Raw genomic sequence first — 17808 nt, 5'->3', positions numbered from 1 at the left:
CTCTGGCTCTGCTCCAGCCCCTACACCACTTCCCTGCCTTCTCTTTTGGTCTCCCCTAATAGCACGTGGGCTCAGGGATACTGTCTGTCTCCTTCAGTGCTGGATTCAATTGCCTGGCACAGTACTTCACACAGTGTGGGTGTTCAGTAAATATTTGCTGAAGGAAGGAGGGAGGAAAGGAGAGGAGGAGAAAGGAAAAAAGGAACCCACGCCCCAAGGAATTTTTGCTTCGGTCATGTTCCACAAAGATTGCTAGAGTAACCTTTCTAAAACACAGAAATTCACATTTTAATGACCTCATGCTCCTACTTAAAAAGTTCAAGTGATTCTCCATGGTCTCCAGGATGAATTTTAACTTCGCGCATGACATTCGAGACCCTTCGAGCCCTGGCCCAGCCTTCCTTTCCAGCCTCTTCTCCCCCTTCCTTTCCCCCACACACTTGACATTCACTTCATTGACCACATACTAGGCCCCTTCACACCCTAGCCCTGGTGCTTACCGTTCCCACCGCCTCGCCTGGAATACGTTCCCCTATGATTGCACTTCAATTTTATCCTTCAAGTATAGCTCAAATGTCACTGCTTAGATAAAGCCTCCCCTGGCTCCTATGGTATCACCCACACCTCTTCTCCCCATGCTCCCTGAGAAAGCATAATGATGAAGGCAGGAAAGAAACGAGAGCCACTCACATCACGGACCACGTACTGTGGTACTGAGCTCTCTCCTGAGGGCTTCACACCGATTCCCCTAGCTCATCCTCACATCGACCATTTGACAGATGTGTGATTATTGCCCCTCCTCCCATTTTACAGAAGTGGAAAGTGAGGTTTGGAGAGGTTCAGGTAACTTGCCCAAGGTCATCCAGCCAGGAAGTGGGAGAGCTGGGCCTTGTTCACCACTGTGTGCCCAGGACCAAAATGCTGGGGCACAGCGCATCAAATCTGCCCAGGATTATTATGTGGACAAACGAATACTAGCAGGCAGTATCTTTTCTTCAACTCTGTGTCCCCGTACTGGCAGATAGAGACTAATAAATGTTTTTGTAACAAATGAATGGGCAATGGATGGATGAGTAAATGAATGATGTAACTGCCTACGCATCATAGCATGAACTGAATTAAATTTAGCCCTATAGGCAACCTGATGCCATATGGGGAAGGGTTGAGGGGAGAAGAGGAACTCAGTGACCAGGGAGGAAAATGTGCGAGCTGGTAATTGGTTTGGGTTTATTTATCTTAAAATCTTTGTTTCCTCAAAATCTACCTGGCAAGGTAGTCTAAATTAATGTAATTCTCTTCTTATGTGTATATCAGGGGTTTGGCAAGAGAAAGCATTTGAAAACTTCTCGACAGCTCAAGATACCTCTGACCCAGGCACTGATACATGCCCCAGCCCCAGCCCAAGCTCTTACCCCAGCCCTAGACACATGCATCCAGTTTTCACAATAATCGGGATGAGAGAACAGAGCAGAATGATTGAGGTGGACAGTAGGGCTTTCGGAGTCAGAATGCCTGGGTTTGACCCGGTTCTACTACTTATTGGCTGTGTGACCTTGGATAAGTCATTTTACCTCTCTGAACTTCAATTTCCTCATCTGTAAAGGGTGGAGATAAAAAAGAGGATCCACCTCACAGTTTTTGCGAGGACCAATGAGATCATTGCCCAGCACTAAAACCTGTGTACTGAATGCTATCTGTTCTGTGTCATCATTAAAGGATGTTACTGGACTCTCTTAAGAACTTGTGAACCAGGCAGAATCAGATTATTCCCATTTTACAGATGAGGAGACCTGAAGCCAAGGACCTCCCCTCCATAGGTCAGACAGCAAATAGGCAGCGGAACCACAGCCTCTCGGAAGAAGGTCCAAAATCCTGAGCTTCCAAATTAGGTTCACCACACACCTACTGACCAGTACTATTGAAGTATTGTCATCTACTGACCAAGGCGAGGAAGTACCTGAGACTTGAGAAAATGCATATCCTCCAGGAGGACAGGTCCTCCAGAAGGACTTTCAGGCACAATCCTCGGGCTTTGCCAATAATCAAATAATCAAATAGTACTATCCTTCCTTTACCCCTGCTGTTGCTAAGATGGCCCAGGTAACTGAGACCTACAGATTCCACCTCCCACATTATTCAATTTGGAAAACTGAGGTCTGACCGGATGCCCTATGGCAACTATGACTAGACAATTTGACCCTATGTCCCAGGCCTGACACAAGGAGGGCAGATGAGGACTTCTCACAGCAGCCGGTGGTGTTGGCTTGTTATCTGGCTGTTTCGGGGGCAAGGGTGCTGGTCAGAGAGGAAAACCTCCTGGGTCCTACTTACCATGGTGGTCGATATGGTCTCTGTGGTGATGGAGGGAGCAGTTGTTATGAACTCCTTCCCCCCTGGGGCAGTCCCATCAACCTGCTGGCCAGAGGAGGAGTCATGAGAGAGAGAGCTAGCAAGAGCGAGAGCGAGCACCAAATACACCTGCAGCAACTGTCACCTAGGCTCACAACATTCCCAGTTACAAAGTGATAGGCTGAGTGAATGAACATGTACTTGGTGGAGGTGGCGGCCACACAGAGACCAAATTACAGAGGGGCCTCATTTTGGTGTTATTTCGGTGTTATTTGACAAAAGAAAAATAATCCTCGACGATTTGACCGATTCTAGTCAAATTTCAATGCATGTACTTTTTGATTTGGTGATCCCATTGCTAGGAATTCACCCTTTGGATATAAACTTTGAAATTTTGCCAAGAAGTATGAACAAGGAAGTTCACTGCAGCACTCACTGATGCTGCAAAAGACAAAAACAAGCACAAGTCCACTGATGGGAGACTGCGTGAAAAATCAGGGTCCACCCCTGAGTAAGATGGGCTCACATATGCCAGCAAGGAGTGATCTCCAAGAAAATTATTTTTTAAAAGTAAGAATAAAAGAGAACAATCTCTTTTCAGTGAAAAATTTCAATATCTAGAGATGTAAGTATATATGTTGGTATATGCATACATATTTCTCTGGGAATCACAAGAAAAATTTCAGTTGGTTCTGTTTGAATTTTGTAACTGTGAATATTTTGTTGTTGTTTTGTTTTGATGCCAGTAAGAATTACTGAGCTGTGGAATTTGGACTCATTTTTAGTTTTCTTTATATTTCTCTGTGTGAAAGCAAATCCAGAGTCTCGACCGCTGTGCTAGCAGCCTCATAAACCCCTATGCATGTTATAAAAGTGGGAGGAAAATATTCTGGAAACAACAGAGCTGCCCATGCTGTGTTGGTTTAAATTTAATTTTAGTTTTTGAGACAAACACTGGTCTCCAGGGCAAGAAAGCCCTCAGGGCGGCAGCTCTTCTGGCCAAGAAGAACCAAAACCCACAATCTCAAAGCTTAAAAACCACAAAAGGAACTTAGGAAATGCACTCTAAATAGTGTGCCTGTGCCACTTCATGACAGTAACTTTCTGCAGGGTACTAAGTACATTTCATCTTGCTAAAACAAATTTTTTTTTTCAGTTTGTTCATTTTGCCAATCTGATATAGAACCCCTATGCATAAAAAAATGACCCAGCGTGAGCCATTCTGACTGAAGCTGGATTGGGTTCTGGCCCCTTCTCTCCCCAAGCAGCCTGCGGGGTACCTGGGTTACAGGAAACCTCTCCAACTCCTTCAAACAGTCTGAAGCCATGATCCTAATCCACTAGCCACTAGTCTCTATAAAACTCCCAGGAGGGCAGGGGAAACATAACATCCCGATTTTACAGGTGGAGAAGTTGAGGTTTTAAGAGGTATAGTCTGCCCAGGACAGGAACCCATTCCACTGCCCATTCCCAGAGCTCAGGGAGGACAAGAAAGCTTTGAAGAGCATCAGGGTTAAAATGGGGGCTCTGGGGGAGCCAAGGTGGCAAGGATTGGCCAAGGGGTTGTCCATGGTGGGGATCCCAGCCCCAAATGCCTTATAGTTGTGTTCAGGATACACTGGAAGGCACAGGTTACCTGGGTGTCCACAGTGGTGGCTCTGGTCTGCAGTACAGCCTCCGGCTCGATCTTCTTCCTGATGGCCAGGCTGCTGACTGTCATGGTTTCTGTTTTCACAGGCTGTAGGGAGATGAGACATTCCATAACTCAAGCCCAGGCATGAGTCCCACTCACAGGCAGCTGTGGTATAGGGTCAGCAGGTTATCTCCCACCCCTGCAGCTGGCCAAGTCTCCAGAAGGGTATGCCGATCGGGCCAAAAGAGGGTTGGTGTGACATCACAGACTAACAGCTCAAAAGAAGAGCCAGAACTGCCAGCAGCACCCAGACAGGCCTGCCCATGACCCTGCAACCACACAACCTGGTGGTGACTATACGCTGCACTTTAGGCTACCATTAAGTGAATATCTACTATTCAGGTAATATGCTCTATGCCAAACCCCACACTAAATATTTTCTCTATATATGTAACGCTGAATCCTGAATGACTGCAATGGTTATGCCACCACCTCTTAGCTACTTCATTTGAACTGTTCTTTAGACCAGGAGTCACATACCTGGAGGCCCACAGGGGCCAGGCAGGAGATATAAACAAGTGGGCTTGTTGAAGACTGGGGTGAACTGGAGAGCACATGGGGTTCTACTCAGGTTTGGCCAACTGTAGCCACGGCTTCTGAATGACTGGATCATCTGACCTTTTTTAATGATATGAAAAAACTCCTGGATTTTATATTCAATATCCTGGTTTTTAAATCAAGGTCAAAGAAAACACATCTGCTAGCCAGATTTGGCCCAGAGCCACCAGTTTACAACCTCTCCTCTAGAAGTCTGAAGAAGTCTGAAGTTAAAGGATCAGTTTCTTCTGAGTCTTCCACTGGGTCTAGTTCACGGCAATATATACAGCAGGTATTACCATACGTGAGCTGAATGGATGAATGAAAGCTAGCTTGTCATCTGGGTGGGAGGGTAGTGAGAGGAGATTCTTAGAGATGGTGGTAACCTGGAGATCTATCCATTCACTCAATCATCTATTAGTGCCTGGCATGTGCAGGCTTAGAGAAACTGCCACCTGGTAGGAAAGCAGACCTGTTGGTCACTAACCTGACTACTTGGTATACTGCCAGGAGAAAAGCATTACCGAGCAAGGGGGCTGTGGAGGAGACAATACTTTTCTGCCCAGGGTGGTCAGGAAAGTGTTTGCTAGGAAAGTGACATCTAAACTCTCTTCTGGAATATGAAAAGTTTGCAAGGCAGAGAAAGGAAGGAAAGCTCTTCTACTCAGAAGGTACAGTATGGAATAAAAGCCCAGAGTGAATGAGCTCATCTTTCAATGCCTAACGGATAGGGAAAGGGGAGTGTGGTGGGAGGCAGGCTGGGGCTGGAAGAGATGAGGGAGCAAAGGAATAACGTGACAAAGATCTTCTGGAGGAAAGACACAAAGCAAAGAGGCCCAGACACAGTCTATCCCTGTGCCCCCTCGGTGATGATGTTTTCTCTTCTCTGGGAGTTTCCACTGCTGCCCCAGAGCCAGATGGATTTAGAATGTTGCCCCTTCCCTGGGAAGCCCAGGCCCCAGGGAGAGGAGGCCAGGGCAGGATCAGCAAAAACCATCGACTTTCAGACTGGGCCATGGGAGGCCCCACAAGTCCACGAGCACATGCTCTCTGCAGCGCCATGCAACACAGGCGGGAGAGGAGCGGCCGACTAAGACCAGACTGCCCATCGCCTCTTGAAGCGATGGGGTGACAGGGTTAAAACGCCAAGGAGTGCATGTTAGGGGTAAACCGAGATGGCAAACATGCGAGCACAGAACCATGCTGGTCTGTGGAGGGGCAGTCATGCAACATGAGACAGAGCTCCAGGTTGAGGGACTCTAGGCTGCAGGCTGGTGGCTTAGTCTTCTCACAGATGGCCCAGGGCCCTCTGAACATGCAGTATCCCGTGGGCCCAGTCTCGATGATGCTCCACAGTACCTCAAACTGGGGCATATCCGGGGTGGAGCAGGCCCCTCGATCCGGGCTGTCCTCGATGCCCCCGGACTCATCATCCTGGCTGGGGCCCCTCTTGCTAAGATCCCGGGAGAACACCAGGCCCTCGGTTTCTGAGTCACTTTTGTCTCGGTCGAGCTCAGGAAGGCTGCGGGAGAAGTCTTCGAAGGCGCTGCCGTGGTAGTCACCAATGACCGTGAAGTCGACCTCAGCCTCCAGGCTGGATGTGGAGCTGACTGTGATGCTGGAGCACTTACGCTCAATGGCCAGGTGGTTGTCCTTCAGGAACACCGCGTCCCTCTCCTGGTCCTGGTCCTCGTCTCCTGTGTCACTCTCTGGGGCCCTGGGACGTGGTGGTTTGACTTTCTCTTCCGAGCCCTCCCTCAGCCCTGCTCTCTATGGCCAGATAAAATCAAAGGAACAGGGGTGTGGGGCGAGAGGGAGAGAGAGAGAAAGAGAGAAATCAAGATGGTGAATGACAGAAGAAATCTCGGGGCCACGTTGATGTCCCAAATGGAAGAGAAGGTCAGGAAACAAAAAACAACCCCAGGGGAAGGTTCTCTGATATCATAACAAGCTGAAAAAAACTGAAAACTCCACAAGAGTGGGAAATGCTCCTTTCTGAGGGTCTCCTGCTGATGGCAAAGCAAGTACAAAGCAAACTTCCTGCCAGTTGTCCTGGACAGGAGGCTCCATCCAACATTTGGATCTGGGAGCTAATCGGAAGCAGCATTGCGCGCAAGGCAGGGATGGGAGCCTGGGTCCCAGGACCATCCGTGCAGGCTGGCATCGAGAGAAACCACAGAGGGAAACCCAGGGATCAGGGAAACCCAGGCTGGGGAGGCAGAGAGGCTGGAGCCAAGAGCTTTCAAGAACAAAGAGGAAGCCAGCACGGTTTGTCAATTCCACTGAGTCTCCATGGGAGGGGTCGGCATCATCTTGAGGGAGGAACAATATAGGGTAATTCCTGGGAGCTGGGTGCTACATCGGTTCAACCCTAAGCTCCATGAGTGGGTGGGCGGGCAGACCGCGGGGTAGAGGTTCTGGTCCCATCAGTGTAATTGACAACAGCAGGCCAAGGAAATGCTGGAGGGGAACCAGCAACTCTTGTCTGACATACATACCTCTCAACTGTCAGGGATTAAACACCATACACATTTGGGGCTGGTTCATGACATTCCTTTTTAAGACCAATCTAACACCCACCAAATATTTTTTTAAGTATTTGGCTTCAGGTTCTAGAGATTCAGTGCACTTAGAAAGTCACTTGCTTAACAAGCGTCCACTTAGCCAGTTTCTGGAAGGTTGAGAGGTGTGAGGACACACTGCAGACAAGCCAGAGTTGAGCTTCCGCATGAAGCACTGCCAGAGCAGGTGGGAATCTAAGGCAGAGATGCACCCTGGCCAGACGAAGATGACCGAGTGATCAGGGCACCAAGGGGCTACAGAGACCTGAGGGCCTGAGGGACTGGCGAATCTCAGGCGCCCCCCTTTCCCAGGGGGGTTTGCTGCTAAACTGGTGACGTGCTTCTCTTCCCTGACCGCGTCTCCGGATTTGTTCTGGATTAGAGAAGATAGTTAGTCTTAAGGAGGCAGGAGAGAACTTGGCACTGGGATGGAGAGGGAACCAGAAGTGAAGGATGGAAACTGCTAGACTGTCAGCTTCTCCAAGGCAGGAGAACCAGGGAAGGGAAAGGATGAAGGAAGGTCACTGGACAAGCCAAGCAAAACAGGTAGAGACCCGGCAGGTGGGGGGCAGCAAGGCAAAGCAAGTATGTAGTTTGCTGGCGGTAGTACCGCCTTCTCTACGGGGGCTGTGTGACTCTCTGGGCACCAGGTCACCAAAAGCTGAGGGTCTCTGTGGCGAAGCTAACATAGGCCAAGCAGATGAACACGTCATTCTGCCTGGGCTACACTCAGGCCCATTTAGGGAAAAGAACTCATAGGGATGAACAAGCAGCCTACGATTGCACTAACGACGAGGGGCTAATAAAACATGCTTCTAAAGAGCTACGCAGCATGCGGTCAGCTCCCCCCGCTGGGGACAGCGTCAGGGGCAGGGGCTCACGTGGCCAGTTCCCCCAGTAGCTTCCTCCAGCGTAGTTTCACAGCCCGAATCTGGGGAGATGAGTTCGGGCTCCATGCATCCTTCGTAGTGGAATGCGGCAGACGTGCCCTCCCTGAAGTATCTGGTAGCAGGTGGCATCACTGAGAAATGTGCGGCCTTGGGGCTGGCAATGTCCTCTGGGGCCTGGAGTTGGACGAAGCCCAGGTCCAAAAGCTGATTGCGCTGATGCTCTACCTGCCCTAGGGGGGCCTCCGAAGACAACTCACTCGGAAAGAGCCTTGTTTCGCCCTGACTCACTCGGCGAGCTTCAGCTCCATGGGTCTCAAAGATCCGAATTTTGTTGGCCACCGAGGTCTTGCTAATATCTTCCAGGGAGCCCTCTTGGCCCCCAATCTGGAAAGGAGTCATCTCCTTTTGCTTCCCTGCAGGGAACCCTAACCTCAGGGGCACAGCCCCCTCGATTTCTTCAAGGACAACTCTAGGCTTTCTGCTGGCGATGGGAGGTGCTCTGCGCTCACCTCTGTCCAGAGTCGCCACTGGCTCTACTCGGTCCTTGGGCTCTGGGCTCTCTTTAGGAGGATGGGCATGTTTGAGAAACATAGGAGATTCTTCTCCAAAGGGATCTCTGAGCTGCAAAGGCTCCTCTAACCCACGAGGGGCTGGGCTTGAAGAAGCATCCTCTGGAGGTGCCTGAGCCTGAAAGGGACCGGAGGAGGTTGGGAGTGGGTTGATCACCTCCATCTGAAGAAACGCCATCTGAACCTTGCTGTCCTCCGTCGCAGGTTCTCCTGTTTGGGTGTGAACCAGTCCCCTGTCTTCATGCAGGAAGTTTCCTCTGTCTGGTTTGGCCGGCTTCCATGGAAGGGCACAAGGCGGGACGTCTGGGTGCATACCACCTGCTCTGTGAGGTGAGTGGTTCTTCCGTCCTGCCAGGGGACTTTTCTCAGCCTGTCCCATCAAATCTCCACTCCTGGGGCCCTCTTCCTCTGTGGCAATAGTGGATGCTCGGTGGGTAAATTCTCCTTCCACCCCCCGCCCAGCCTCTTCCCAGTCCTCAGCAAATGTCTGCCCTGCAGAAGATCTCTTACTGAACTGCTCGAAAAAGATGTCCAGGTCATTTGGTCTTCGGCGGTTCCTGTGGGGTCCCATCCCTTCCTCCAAGGAAGCTGTGCGCGCTTCACTGCCTTCATCCTTGTTCCTGCTGGAGGCTGCAGTAGAGCCCCATGGGTCCAAGGAATTCAGCTCAGAGCTCACTGCAAGCTCCTCTGAGAGCTCCGGCCTCGTCTCACCTCCAGGAGGGGCTTCCAGGTGCTCTTCTCTCTTCTCCAGTGGTGGAGGGAGGATTTGGTCTTCAAAATCTTTCTCTCCATAGTTTAAATAGAAGCTCCTCTCTGCAAAGGAAGTATCGGTTTCATCGCTTGAGTCGGCTCTGGCTTCCACATGGGCTGAGTCCAGCAGAAATGACTTGAGTCCTCCCTTGTCGGAGGCTGGAGAGGGGACATCCGCTTCTGCTGGCCTGGTCCCCGGGACAGTGGTTCTTCCACAAGTCTGGAACTCCTCCAGCTGCTTCCTCAGCTCCGTCTGGCCCTCCAGCTGACTACCTGAGACACAGAGCTTTCTGATGGTTGCCTCCCCAGTGCCCGTCCTGAACTGGGAGCTCTCAAGGAGCTTTTCTGCCAGTATGCATCCTCCTGGGCCTTCCCTGACCGAGGGGCCTTCCTCCCACACTGACTCGAAGTCTTCAGGACTTGCGATCATTCTTCCTTTTTGCTGGGTGTTCGCTCTTCTGGCTCCCACCATTTCTTCTGTGGCCACTTCAACTTTGAACTTGTCTACCAGGACGTCTACCTTGGAGAGTCTGCCATCAGCAAGGATATCTGCGAGGCCTGCCTCACTTTCTTCTTGCTGCGTGGCGGTCACTTTTAGAAGTCTGAGTTCTTCTGGCCTAGTGTACTTTCTTTCAATAAGTACCCAATGCTCTGAACCCTGTGTTTCAATCAGAGCAAGGAGAGTTAACATGAAATATCAGGCACCTGAAGAACGGGTCACCTTTTCCCTCTGCAAGGAGGGATTCATCTACCACTGAAAGGTCAACACATCCCCAGAACTGGCTGGGGAGGGGAAGGTATGACAATGCCAGTCAGCCTCATCAAGGCTCCTCTTCCCATCAAAGCACTCAACAAGTTATTACCAACTCCCCTCAACCACTGCCCCAACTTGGTAAAATGGGATGAGGTCTCCTGCCCTCTCTGTGTTAACCATGGGGAAATGGAGATCCACGGATGGGCCAGGACTCTTCATCTGCCTCTTCTAATAATATAACTGCCACTGTCAGAGGGGAAAGTAGCTGACATCGCATGGAATCTTTGAATGTCAGAGCCAAAAGAACTCCTAAGACACTTCCCATCCAATCTCCTAATTGTGCAATTGGGTAAACTGATGCCTAGAGAAAGTCAGTGACTTACCCAAGGTCACAGTAAGCTGACGGTAGAGTCAGGAAAAGAGTGCCTGATCTTTGATGCCTGAGATCTTTGCTGACTTACCTCACAAAATATGGAATATGGGTCCCAACTGTGATATAATGTCAAATTGAGGGGAAGTATTGAGTTAAGTTCCACGGATCACAGCCTAAAGTCTGACCTTTCTGCAAGAGCTTCTGGAAAGAGATTAGATCAAAAAAATACCAAATGGCCAGCTTCTAGAGAGGTTAGTGCCAGTCATCACAATGGCATGAACAGCTTGAATTTCGTGGGGTTCATTCCCAAAGAAACAGATACCAAGGCCTATTCTTGAGGAATTCTAACAAAATCCATAAGAGTGAAAGGACTGACCAGAACACATCGCAGAAGGAAACAACCAAAAGACACTGGTGTCATCAGAGGTCAGAAGCATCAACGAGAGCAAAGCGCTGTCAAATCGTCAACAAAACAGCCCTCCACCTCCCCTGGAGTCCTCTGGACAATGCTTAGGAGGAAAATGATGGACTTCTAGAATCATTCCAAAAGCAAGAAGGCCATTGGGATTTTGAACTTACAGCCACAGAAGACATTGTTCACACACAATCTTAATGGAAGTCCAATATGTAACACAAATACGGGGCTGTCCTGTTGCAGTTGGGGACCTGGGCTGTCCTAGTGCCCTGAGGTACTGCCCTCCTTCGAAATCACTGCCCCTCATGGTACCGATGTGGAAACTGAGGCCATTTCAGTTTATACTGTCATCAGCCTAGCAATGATGGCCAAAGATGGTCCATGAGACTCCTTCTGGAAGATTCCTGCCCCAAATGTAACTAGAAACTAGTTTTTAAGAAACTAGAAGCTTAGAAACTAGAAGTTTAGAAACTAGGCTGAGTGAGGTGGGAAGTGGCACACGACAGAAAGATTGTGTAGGGAAAAAAATGGAAGCACATACTTACATTAGTTACTTCGTGCCAGGCAATGTCAGCCTCTGTCTAACTTATTAAATTTAATGCAAATGGCAACCTGTGAAGCAGGTACTGGTACTCTTATTTCAGAATGGGAAACTGAGGCTCCCAGAGGAGAGAGGACTTGCATGAATGACAGAGCGAGCACTGAGGGAAAAAGAGGCTCTGCTTGTAACAAGTGAAAGATATGTAAGATCTTAAAGAGAAAAAAAAAAAGACTGAACAAAAAATGAGAAAAGCTTCACTGGCACCAAGACATTGGCAGAGCTGCACCTGGCCCTGGAAATCAGTCCAAAAGTGATTCTGGCCAGATTACAAGACGGGGATGATGTCAGAGTAGCCCAACAGCCATTCTCTCCACTGAGCCAGGGGACCTGCAGTGCCTGCTCAGAGCACCCCTGCTATCAGATGGAGGCACTGGGACAAGACAGGCCAAAAAATGAGCTGGGAGCGGAAGTACAGCCAACTCTGCTCCCATATAAGCCACCGTCAAGGAGAAAATCTCCGGCCAGGCAGTTCTGCTGACTCTGGGCTGGTCAGGCCCCCCCTCGAGCTCTGTCACATTCTGGGCCCTGCTCTTTATAGGAGACTCCTAGAGAAGGGGATCCAGGATGAGGAGCCCCCTAGAAGCCATGCCCTGGAAGAAACTTGAAGAATGACGGGAGGTTGCTGTTCAACTCTGAAGGGCCTTCCTTCCTGGAGGAGGATGCAGAGCGGATCTAAGGGGCCTGGGGACAGAGTGAAGCCCACAGGCAGGTGTTCAGAAGGGCAGATAATTCAATATGAAAACTTCCCAATGATGACCGAAGACAAAATGAACTACTATTAAAACAGCGAGAGCCCCCTCTGTAGAAGGGGTCGGATGGACCGTTTTCAGGAATGCTGATGAAGGGCACATGTCCCCCTCCTGCCCCAATATGGACACCTGTCCTTGGCTCTAGGAGCATCTCCGTGCTCCAGAGCATCACTGTTTCCCTGGCCTTGGGATGATGTTGACACCTGTCCAACTTCTCTCAAGAGAGTGCTGGTAGTTCCGTTTTTACTTTTACATTGAAGAAAATTTCAGAGTAAAACTACAATTTATGTTTTATCACTTATGTAGCTGACTCATGTCTTTTTTACAGTTCTATCATGTCTTTAGCAGCTACGAAAATTTTCTCTGGGGATTGAGAAAGGTATATGCCCTCACACGCACTGTGCCAACAGAGTGGGGTCAGAAACCAGAGAGAAGGAAGTTTCGCCCAGATGATCAATTGGTATCTTTCAATCTTGACAGTCTATGAAGTCCCAGCAGAGAGGGAGGATGCAGCCCCCCACTCCCTGGGCCTGGGTTCCACCTGGCATCCATGCAGGTCCACAGGAAGTTCCAAAGCTCTCTGTCCTGGGGACAGAGGCAATGCCCTCCTCCCTTAGAACACTTGCCTGACCAATATCTCTACAACCCCAAAGATACTACTTGGAGCAAGATGCCCACCTTGCCTGCCTGGAGACCCTGACAGATCCAAGCTCCAAGGGGCGTTTAGAGAATGGATGGGATGCCATTCCCCCACTAGCCACCGCTAGACCCTACTCAGACTTCTGAACAGAGACAAGACCTCAGGGAAGAAGGCATTTAGGTGCCATGACTCCTCATTTCAAGCTTAGAAAGCAGGGCCTGAGGGGAAGAGATCATTTCTACCTCTCTTTGAAGCCAGAGGTGACTCAGGCAGTTCTGTCTTCACTGAATGGTTTCGGTCCTGATTCCTGGGAAACAATAAATGAGGGAGGGGCCTGCCCTTGATGGATCCTTGGAACAGGGATGCTCACTTGTCACAGCATGGGGATAATACGGCTACCCACTGCCCCCATCTGCATGGCAGAGTCTGGTCCTCCCCCTTCACCCCAGAGAAAGGATTGTCTTAAGACCACCAGGGTGGTCCTGGGTGGGTGGGGAGGTAACAACAGTAACCTCAGGAGATGCTGCGAGGCTTTTCTGAGTGAACACTTCCAAGCCTGTGGCCGTCCCAGGCTCAGGTGCCAAGTTCTGCTGAGAGATGTCCCGGGTCCTCTGGGACTGCAGGGGAGGCCCAGGGCCAGAGGAAAGGGAAAGGGGGAGAAAGGGAAGGAGAGACAGAGAGGGAGAGAGAAAAAGCAGGAGAGACACACACAGAGTCTGTAAATAGCCCAGCTTTGTAAATCCCACATCCTCAGGGTTTATAGATTAGGTCAGGAAGGAGCCATACCATGTGGCGGGATAGAAAGGAACTGCCCCTCCAAGCCATTCAAGGGAGGAAGGCCCCCGGTCAGCTGCTGGACCAGCCAATGCTGTGGCTTTGGGCCTGTCCTCATCACCTGCCCACTCTCATTCAAGAGGTTTTGGAGCCATACCATTTGCACTCCAGTTCCAAGTCTTCTCTGGGTGTCTTTAGTTTAGGTGATGGTTCAGTCCTGTATTTGGGTCTCAGCCTGATTTAAAAAGTTAGTTTTGATCGAAAACCTGGGCTTGACCAAAGGGAACTCTTATTTATAGTTTGGGGTCCCTATTTTATAGTTTATAGTTTGGAGTCCCATTTTGGTTTAAGTTCTTACCACTCCCCCTTGGCCCAGATAAGGCCCCAGAATTTATGAGGAATCTACTAGGAACTCTGGATGAAACACCCCTGCAGGATATCTCCCCACAAAGCCCATATTTGGATCAGGGCTTCTAGCCACCATTAGCAATAGCCCCATGACTAGCCAGCCATACTTTCCAGTTTATAAGGTACATTTATATCTATAATTTTGTTCAACCTTCCCAACAACCCTACAGAGTGGCAATTTTGGTCCCCTTTAGATGGGACTGACTAGCCAGTGAGGCTCAGAGAGGTAAGGTCATTCGCCCAATGATCCAGTCCAGTCCCTGGCTACAGTTCCATCCCATTTCCCAAATCTTCAAGGGCTTCTAAATGCCAAGGGGGCCTCTACGTCAGTTAAATGATCCATCACTCCAAGGTGAGCTCCTTTCTAGCAGTGGGTTACACTTCCTGGGGCAGAGGTAGGGAAACAGGAGGTGGAACAGACTCCACCTTTCATGACTCATCTTCTAGCAGTCCCAGCTGTCACCAGCAGGTGGGGTGCACCCCTAAGTCAGGCTGCTCAAAGGCACTCCTAAGCTCCAGAGCCCAGCTCCCCAGGGCTCATCCTGCCCTTCTCTGCGGGAGTCCGATCCTTTCAGAAGCCTCTGCCTCCCACCTCGCCCACTTCAGGACTCAGCGGAGGCCACTTTGGTCAAGTCTCTCTCCAGGAAGGAGGAGCAGAGCATGTAACTACATCACTAGACCAGCCCCCATGGCCAACTCCAGCGTCTTCAGGGTCTCGTTAGTGCCAAGGATGACCCCAGAAGGCCTCAGTGGGGGGAAGAAATTTGCCTTTCTCCACGGCACCAGCCTTAAAGGTCTCCAAAGCATCCCCTAACTTTGTGAATCACCAGCCAAGGAGCTACGACAGCAGCCACACCGGACGAGGCCCTCTGTTTTCCAGCATGTCGAGGCCATGGGGAGTGCTGAGTCCATCAAATGCTCTGCTTATTAGATCATGGCTGCATCGGCAGTGGTCAAAGCATCAGAGGACAGCACACGCACTGCTGACTCTATACTTGGTCTTCACATGATTTGGTTTTGCTCCCAGGCAGCTGTGATTTAATAGCAAGTACAATGCCTGCGACACCATAACATCAGGTCCTGGCTCCTCTTCTATCAACTGTGACACTGAACAAGTCCTTCCCCTTCTGGGCCTCAGGGCTCGTCTGTAAAACAATGACCTGAACCAAGCAGGTTCTATCTTTAAAAGAGATTTGAAGTTAACCTTCCGTGTGAGAGTCCCAGGACTCTCAAAATGCAATAAGCCCCTCATTTAGGTACTCTGCTGGCCCCACTGTGCTTTATCTCGTTTGATTCTCACAATATTCCTAAGAAGAAGGTACTTTTATTACCTCTACCTAACAGAGGCTCAGAGAGGTTAAGTAACAAGCCCCAGATCATCCAGCCAGCAGGCAGGCAGCAGAGCCAGAATTCAAACCCAGGTGGCATTAAGTCTAGACCCCAGTTGATTTGAGTTCAGTAAACAGCAGTGCTAGAGAGGAAACATCTAAGTATAAACAGGGGTAAATATTGCCAAGATTTAGCAGTGCTAACAATAACAGCTTGGGATTATAAATACATGAATTCTCAAGATCCTCTCTTTCCCCTTTTCAACTGAGAAACATCCCATTCTGAAAGGTAGGTCGTATGGGATCCTTTCCTGAAGCAACAGGAGCAGCTCTGACTTTCCTAGAGGATCCATCCCCTCCTGGGCTCCGAGGAACCTTCGGGAGGGGAAACTCCCCAATCTGTGCCTTCACAGTAGGCATGAAAGGGTCTGGTTACTGGATAGAAATACTCCATTCTTAAAGTTCAGTGTATATGAGAACCACCTGGGGCACTTGTTGTGAATGCTGATCCAGGGCTCTACCTCCTATATTTTGATTCAGGAGGTCTGAAGTGGGGCCCCAGAACCTACATTTCTAACAAGCACCCCGCTTCCCCATTACACTCTGACTGATGAAGGGGACTGCACCAAGCCACCATGAGTCTTTTGTTTTTCAGGTGGTCCCTGGGGCCCCAGATTCCAAGATGTAGTGACTGTGTTTCTCAGCTTAACTGGCTCCCCTACCCCCATCATCACCTTATGCAGCAATGGCGGGGGGCGGGCGGCACGTATTCAGGTGTAGAGGGTGAGAGTAAGTCAGTACATAGCAGCCTTCCCTACCTTCTTTACCTAAAGCCTCTATTGAGGGGCTTGGGGTGAGACTTACCTCATTGGCTTTCTCAGGGGTGCCTTTGGGGGAGGGGGAGGCGGGCGAGGACGGCAGCCTACGCTCCCGCTCCCAGTCTCGATCCCGGTGGATCAGTTTGCTGTTGGGTTCCTTCAGGGTCCTCTTGAGCTCGTTGATGCTAGCCTGGTGCTTCAGTAAGACATCCTCTGGCTTGTCTAAGAACTAGGGGTGGACAGAAAGGACAGCCAGGCATTAGTGGAACAGCTCCGAGATGGGAGACAGGGTGTGGTGAAGATGGCCATGGTCATGATCACGACATCAGCAAAGTGATTCCCATCCATGGCCCTGTGTCACCCTTACAGCGCCCCATGAGCCAAGCATGGCAGGGATGGTAGCCCCAAGAAGTGCACAAAGCACTTAAAGATTAAAAAGAAGAGATTTCTGGTCAAGTACCACCTTTTCTTCTCCACTGCCTGGCTCCTGGCCTCAGAACACCCAATTCAACCCAAATCCCACAGGTCTGGGTGAGTTCCCTTTGGTGCTGTGATCCAGTCTTAGTCAGCCACAGAGATGACTTCCCTTTGCTCACAATGAAGGCATAGTGAGAACTCGCCAACCTTGTTCACGAGGCAGCTCTGAACTACTCCCTAGCCTCCCAGATCCAGGTCCCTACTTCTGATTGAGACCGAAACCACTCTGCTTATCAGGATGTCCTATTTAAGCCACTCACAGCCCAACATGTACAATTGCTCAGGCTCTTTGGGGACCTTCTAAGGCTAGGAATGTCCAGAAAAATAGGCCCTGCTCCCACATCAGGGACTAGGAAAAAATTGTATTCAGAATTCTCTACTGGGAGCCACTGCCTTTTCCAACCACCCAGGATCTTCCAGGTACCTGTGGGTACTGACTCCTCAATAGCAGACAGGGTAAGATACAGACAGAAAGAGAAACTAGGATGCTATGGGAGTGTTCAGGAGGATTAGGAGAATTAGAAGCTAGAAGGAAGAGAGGTAAGTCCCAAGGCCAGACATAAGAACTGAGCCAGGTACAACTGAAGTCATAGGTGTGCCCCGCTTTAAACTGCCAAGTTTGAGCTCTGGTCAATGTAGCATGACAGAGTAATCTGCCCCTAGGTCAAGTGAGGTCTGGCCTTTGCACAGGAGATAGCAATGACTTGCCAAAGCTGCTTGTCTGCCTACTTCTGGGGGCAGGATGGGTAGGCTGGCAGCCCAAGGACACTGATCTGCAAGGCTGTTTGAGGATTTATGTCAACTCAATTCATGGCAAGAAGTGGACAATCTCAGCTGATTAACAAGTCAGATCAGGTGACTGTAAGAACTACCTGGAAGGTAAGCTTGACCTTGGATAAGCTGTACTCTTCCCCTGGGCTCATCTTTAGCATCCAAGGATCCACTCTGATTGACTCCTAGGTGACCTCGTGAAGGAAACCAGTGCTGCTGAGGCTTCCACTTTCGCTCCAAACATGTCTGTACCTCCAGCATCCCCTCCCAAGCTGAGCTGCCTCAGGATGAAACACCCCTTGTCTGAGAAATCAAACCTAACATAGTTTGCACGGAAGGTGGGTTTGGGCT

General features: G+C 50.0%; 1 protein-coding gene across 1 annotated transcript in view; it reads right to left on the bottom strand.

Moving 5' to 3' along the window:
• EPB41L1 (erythrocyte membrane protein band 4.1 like 1) overlaps positions 1 to 17808 on the bottom strand; it is a 54267-nt gene that overhangs the window by 16029 nt on the left and 20430 nt on the right. Inside the window, exons 11-14 of the mRNA XM_023534447.1 lie at positions 16256 to 16438; positions 5939 to 6349; positions 3986 to 4087; positions 2332 to 2415 (exon numbers count right to left, since the gene is read on the bottom strand). Coding sequence (XP_023390215.1) covers positions 2332 to 2415; positions 3986 to 4087; positions 5939 to 6349; positions 16256 to 16438 — 780 coding nt within the window. The remainder of the gene's footprint in view (positions 1 to 2331; positions 2416 to 3985; positions 4088 to 5938; positions 6350 to 16255; positions 16439 to 17808) is intronic.

Source organism: Pteropus vampyrus, unplaced genomic scaffold, assembly GCF_000151845.1.
Source record: "Pteropus vampyrus isolate Shadow unplaced genomic scaffold, Pvam_2.0 Scaffold125, whole genome shotgun sequence".
Lineage (NCBI taxonomy): Eukaryota > Metazoa > Chordata > Mammalia > Chiroptera > Pteropodidae > Pteropus > Pteropus vampyrus.
The sequence above is the reverse complement of the archived record's forward strand: the minus strand, read 5'-3'. Positions and strand labels throughout refer to the sequence as shown.